At 44.1% G+C, this 6,000-nt stretch overlaps 1 protein-coding gene across 1 annotated transcript in view; it reads left to right on the top strand.

Annotated features, from left to right (window-relative positions):
- The first annotated feature begins 646 nt into the window (after window positions 1-646).
- AUH (AU RNA binding methylglutaconyl-CoA hydratase) overlaps window positions 647-6,000 on the top strand; it is a 115,735-nt gene continuing 110,381 nt past the window's right edge. Inside the window, exon 1 of the mRNA XM_075726626.1 lies at window positions 647-896. Within this exon, the coding sequence (XP_075582741.1) occupies window positions 653-896 (244 nt within the window). The 5' untranslated portion in view covers window positions 647-652. The remainder of the gene's footprint in view (window positions 897-6,000) is intronic.

Here is a 6,000-nt window from a genome sequence, read left to right as displayed (position 1 = left end):
CGCCACCATCGGGCCTGGGCACGGCTGTGATACCGGAAAAGAAGCAAGAGGAGAAGAGTTCATGTGCATTCATTCTGGTACCACCTGATACAGCGCAACCAAGCCTGAGCGTGTTGCCTTTAAGATGGGATCTAGACGAGTTCACCACAAATAAACGTGCCGCGTAACTTCCACCGCTACCAAGAACTCTCAGTATAAAAGTAAAGAGCGGTTTTCACCGACGAGAAACTTTTCCATGTACCACCCTGTTTCAAGCTGCTGCGTGTGGAAAATCTCAGGCCCTCTTCCGGCTCATAAGCCCCCCTCTCACCACCGGCATCAGCCAGAGCTGGGGCCGGCCGGCTTGCCGCCGCCGCTGCCAGGCCCGTCCCGTCCCGTCCCGGCCCGTCCCGTCCCGTCCCGTCGCGGCGCGGCGCTGCCCCGGCCGCCCCCTCCCCACGGGCTCCCACGGCTCAGCCTGCGGCCGGCGACGCCCCAACGGTTCCCGGGCAGCCGTTGGGGCGCGCCGGCAGCGTGCAGGTCCTCGCGCCCCGGCGGCGGCGGCGGCGCGGGAGGGGGGCGGGGGGGCCGGCGGCGCCCCGTGCGTGCCGCAGCCGGTCACGTGGGCGGCGGGAGCGGGGCCGCCAGAGGCTGAGGCGGCGCAGGCAGCAGCATGGCGGCGGCGCTGGGCGGCCTGGGCCTCCTGCAAGGCCGAGTCAGGCTGGCAGCGGCGGCCGCCGCGACCTCCTCCCTCAGCCGGCCCGGCCGCCGAGCGCCGGTGCGGGGAGGCGCCGCCGCCGCCGCCGCCGCTGCTGCTGCTGCTGCTGCTGCTCTCCCCTTGGCCGGGAGGAGCTACGGTTCCGAGGCGAAGGAAGAGGAGGAGCTGCGGGTCCGGTACCTGGATGACGAGCACAAAGGTAACGAGGGGAAGGCAGCGGCCGGGCGGCCCTCCCCCGCTGCCCCGGCTCCGGCAGCGCCCGGGCCGGGGTGACCCTGGGCGCCGCCGCCACGGCCGGGCCGGGCAGGGCGGGGGAGTCCCGGGGGGAGCGACCCGGCGGCGAGGGGCGGGAAGAGAGCGGCGGCTCCTCCTCCTCAGCACCTCACCGGCGGCCTCGTCGCAGGGTGCCGGGAACATGGCAGCTGCAGGGCTGCGTCGGCTGGGTCTCCCTTGGCTTTTCTTTTTCAGAATATTACGCCGTACGTACCATGTGTGCGAGGCACGCCTTTCTTAGTTGACATCTGTTGGCCGCTTTAACGGGAGAAAATGAAGTTTAGCAGCAAACTGCTACACTTGTGCTGCTTCCCACACCTGTTCTGTGCTTGTGTGCAGGGGCAGACAAGGACACTGAAATTGTATGGACGTTTGCTGTTCTGGAAAGTGTGGCTTCAGCGCTGTTGCTCCCCTCATGCTGCTTTCCTAAGTAACCATCTCACCCTCCTCCTTGCTTTTAGTGCTGTCGGCTGTTGCTGACCTTGTTCTATTCAACTATACCAAGAGTCTTGTTTTAATCCACCTGGTTAGACAAATAAAGAGAATCCGTGATCCAGAGTGATCTGGAGCCAATGCACCACTGCATGGACACTCTGTACTTCCTCTTGTGGTTTGGGCTGAGCAGATTTTGGGGGTGTTCTTCCTTTGGAGGTCTTTCACCTCCTTTGGTATTTCTCATTGCCTTCCCATTCGGGTGCACCAGGGCTAGGAATGGTGGAGAAACAGTAAGGGCAAGCTCTGTTCCTGAGGATTTACTTTTACAGCCATGTTGTTATACCTACTTTTATGGGGAGGGCCGTAGAGTGGAGCTCTATTCATCTGCAGCACATGAATCTCTTTATGTGGATAGTGTGTCTTGGAATAACCATATGTTGAGATGCACAGTTCAGGTTATGTCTTTCAGCGTGTTAACTCAGTTATTTCAGACTTGCTGCAAATTCAGGCAAACGCCTATGAGTTGAGTATGCATATATACAGATTTGTATACATATACAGAGAGGTAACTTTAAAACTTCATATTTTATCATGAGGCTTAGAAGATGATTCTTGTTCAAAGGAAAACAGGCTCTGCTTTCATCTGAGGGCAGGTTTTTCTGTCACTGTTAAGGGTCAGTAAAGCTGATGATGTAATCTTATCCTGAAATCCACTTTTGTTTTAGCGATGGTTCTGTTCCCAACTCTTTGTGGTTCCTTTAAGATGCACTTCTTTAGTTCTGTTTTCTCAACCAACTGTGGAACTCGGAATTAGTTTTAAACATCTATTTTGATTTTTTTTTTAAGGTTATTTTAAATTGAGAAAGAGGCAAGGCAGGAGCAAAGAAGAGTTTGTGAAATGTTGGAGGAGTGTTTCTGCTTGTTTGTTTTGTGCTTTTCCAACGAGTGGTAGAAAACACTTTAGTACTACTGAAGATCATGATTTTTATTTCTTCTATTACACAATGAGCAATAGAATTAGGTATGGTGTTCCGGCTGTTGAATGAGCTAGGAATCATTGCTTTTGTGATGTTATGAAGGTGTTTTGTACTCTGTATCTATCCTAGGTTTGTTGCTGAATGTTTTTGATGCAGATACTGTAAGTTTGATTGTGCAGAGAATCAAAGGAGGCTTTTGAAGAAAAGGTGCAAAGATAGCTAAAGTTTTGCATGTCAGTAGCCCACCTGTTTTTATTTTTTCTGTTGAAAAAAATCTTTTTGAAGTTGTTTTTTCTTTCCTTCTCAGAATATACATCTTTGTTAAATGTGGCATTAAAAATGCCCCCGAAACATGGAGATAGCATTTGGAGTGTTAAATCAACTGTGGCTACCATAAGGGACGATTCAATCAATGTATTTCTAATTCATGAATTCACTTCAGGAGAAGAGATTTTCTTTGGCTTTGCCTTTTGGAAGGACATAGAAACAAATACTGTTTGTTAATAAAGGATAAGAACAAGGGTCTGGAAGTAAGCCAGAAGGAGTCATAAGTTTCATGTGCCTCCTTCAGCAGCATGAAGTGCAGACCATGTTTCTGTGAAAGAAAGATGTCTCTGCTTCCTCCTTGTGCTGCTACTGCACACCCTCCTCCTCACCTTGTGTGTCAAGTTCATCTATCTTTATCTGCTTACAGCACGTAACACCCCTGCTGTGTTAGGACACTAACTCCATATAAGCCCCTGTGGTCTTTCTTGCTCCTCTCTAACCTACTATTCCGTCTTCCACTAGTTCGTGTTCTAGACCTTCCCAAGTGGGACCCTGGTGCCATTGCCGCATCATATTCTTCCATTACGTGCTTCTTGACTACACACAGGGACAGACCCTGTCCCTCGGACTACCTTTTATAGCACACGTGCTCGTTTATGCTGTTGTTACGCTCTTGTCCACGCCTAGTCATTCAGTGCTACTTGGAGAAGGATGTATTGTCCAGGGGCTTTTACAGCTGAGGATGCTGGGGAGGCAGGAAAACTGACAGAAACTGCCTCATGTAGAGGCATGTATCTTGTAGCTCTGGACAAATCTGTTCCTGTGGGCAAAGCAGCAAATTGTCCTGCTTCCTAACACTTTCATGTGACTCTGTATACCACAGTTTTTGGGAAGTTGTTAAACATAAACTGAAATGACAGTGTATTTGAAAGGGCTAGTTATTGAAATTTTAATTCAAGACTTTCCACCTTCCAAATTTGAACTGAACTAGAATACAGAAGATGTGAGATTTTTGAAGAATGTGACTGTAAAATGCCTGGGTATTCTGAACAACATGTTGCAACTTGTGAAGCTTTTAGTATTGGTTTTCTATGGGTATAGGTGAATGTCAGTGCATTAGTATTTTTTAATTAAATACATACCTTTTACTTTATGTGAGATTCTATTTTATTATCACTAGGGCTGAAATATATTACAACTGTTGGCATTTCAGAACGTTTAGCCAAGTTGCATTAGTGATCTCATTACAAATTTTAATGAACTTAGGGCTTTTGCTTTTTAGGCTGTAGATGTAATTAGGAGAAATACCTCTGTAGTCTTGACTCAGGTGCTGCAGTGTCACTTGCTGGAATGGGATGAAAATATTTGTGAAATTTAGATTTTACACTAGAACGACTCTTCGTGCTTATATTTTTCAGCTGGTTTTAGTTCAGTTAGGGTATGTAAGACAGCTTTTTGTCCTCATCAGTTAGAATTTTAACATATGTAGCATGGGCAGCACAAATACGGTCTCAGTTGAAGTTGTTTGTTCAGAGGTTGGAAACTGATAGCTAGCTGATAAATTGGAAAAGCTTTCCCGTCGTTTGCTCTCTTTAAATAAAGCAGGGCTGAGCAGATGAGATCTACTAATTTAAGAAGTGTAGGAAGGATTTTTAGGTGGTGTTTAGAGATAAAAAAGGTGCAGATAAGGGATTTTGAAAAGTGTTATTGCTGTTTTTGTAAAAATACTGCCTAGGATACATCCGCATGATTTTGCACATAAATACTTTTTGGTAAGGCAGTCAATGGAAACTACCAGAATTGTGCATGATACGCTCACCATAGATTCTTGTTTTGGTTAAGAAACTATTCTAGAATAATGAATATCTAAGTCAACTTGCCTACCTTGGTTTATCTGAGTAGTTAAATGAGACAAGCTTAAAAATAACTTAGCTCTCTTTGATCCTCCCCCCATTTTTCAGTGCATAATTCGGATTTTTTGGTTATGAAAAAGTACATTTGGGTAGATGATTTGTGTGAGTGTGTATACTTAATAGAAATGAATGTATTTCCATAAGTGCTTTCTATATAGATGTAGTGAATCGTTCTAACTCAGACAAAATTACTAATGTGACAGGATTTATTTGTAAGTAACTGTTTAAATGTGCTTCTACCAAACATTGAGGATTAATATTTTTTGAAAACTAAAAAGTACAAGATAAAACAGATTAAAATAATTATTTAAAGTAAGATTTCGTGTGTGCTTATACAAAGTGTTGTTAAACCGTGATCTAATCACTTCACTTAAATTGGTCCACCCTGTTTTGTACAGTATAGAAAAAATTGCGATCTTCTTTCTCAGCAGTTTTAATAATGATAACATCATATATTTTTGCTATCACTCTTAAAATACAAGAACCTTTCAATATGAACTACTTATATGCAAATCCCAAATTTAATGTACACAGTGAAATGAGGACGTTTCTGGGAATTTACAGGTATTTTTAAGCTATCTTTCATATATGTATGTATCTTTATCTCACTAAAAGACATTTTTAGTTTTTATGATATATGACTTTCATATAGTTTTCTCTTAAACGCTAAGAATTATGTCACAGGCAGCTTTCTCTTTTGACAAAGGTAACTTCTAAGCAGAGAACATATTGTACGTTTGCATATGCTTTTCCTGTGATGGTTGGCTAGGCAAGCAGTACACAGGGATATGACTGCTTGTGTTAGACAGCACTGGGAGTCATCCTAGTCCCTTGGAGAGCCTAGCTAATGGGGTGAAAGTTAGTTTTTAATATGTGGATGTAATTTTTAATAGATGCACATTATTCGCTGAAGAGTGTTCTGAAATAATGTGGAGATGACTCTGGGAAAAACTATGAAATTAATACTGAGTTTAGCATTATGTGAATGCTTATTCCTTCTCAGTATATCTGCCACTTCTTTGATACCATACAGATACTGAAATTTTTTTATTATTGTTATTTCTACTGATATTTGATGATGGATGTGATGACGAGTTTTTAATTGTTTTTTCTTTTACAAATAGATTTTTCAAACAATTTTTTTTTTAAAGATTTTGGAAAGCACACCTATATGAAGGTGCTTTAGGAAGAATGAACCATGATTAAATGCTTCAGATGATGGTGTAAAAGGTATTTTAAAATGCATAAAAATAATCAGGTTTTCTGTATGGCTAACAATATTTGTCAGAAAGGTTGCCTGTGTGGCAGTATTGTCTGAACATTTTGCTGGTTTTTTTGTCTTTTTCTTTTCTTTATGATTGTGTTGGTGGGGCTCTGCAGTATTATCTGGAGCCTGGTTATTCTTTTTTGCCCTGGCAAGGGAAGTTTGTCCCGTCTA

This window comes from Pelecanus crispus, chromosome Z (genome assembly GCF_030463565.1).
Source record: "Pelecanus crispus isolate bPelCri1 chromosome Z, bPelCri1.pri, whole genome shotgun sequence".
In the NCBI taxonomy this organism is placed as follows: Eukaryota; Metazoa; Chordata; class Aves; order Pelecaniformes; family Pelecanidae; genus Pelecanus; species Pelecanus crispus.
This window is presented reverse-complemented; position numbering and strand designations above follow the sequence as displayed.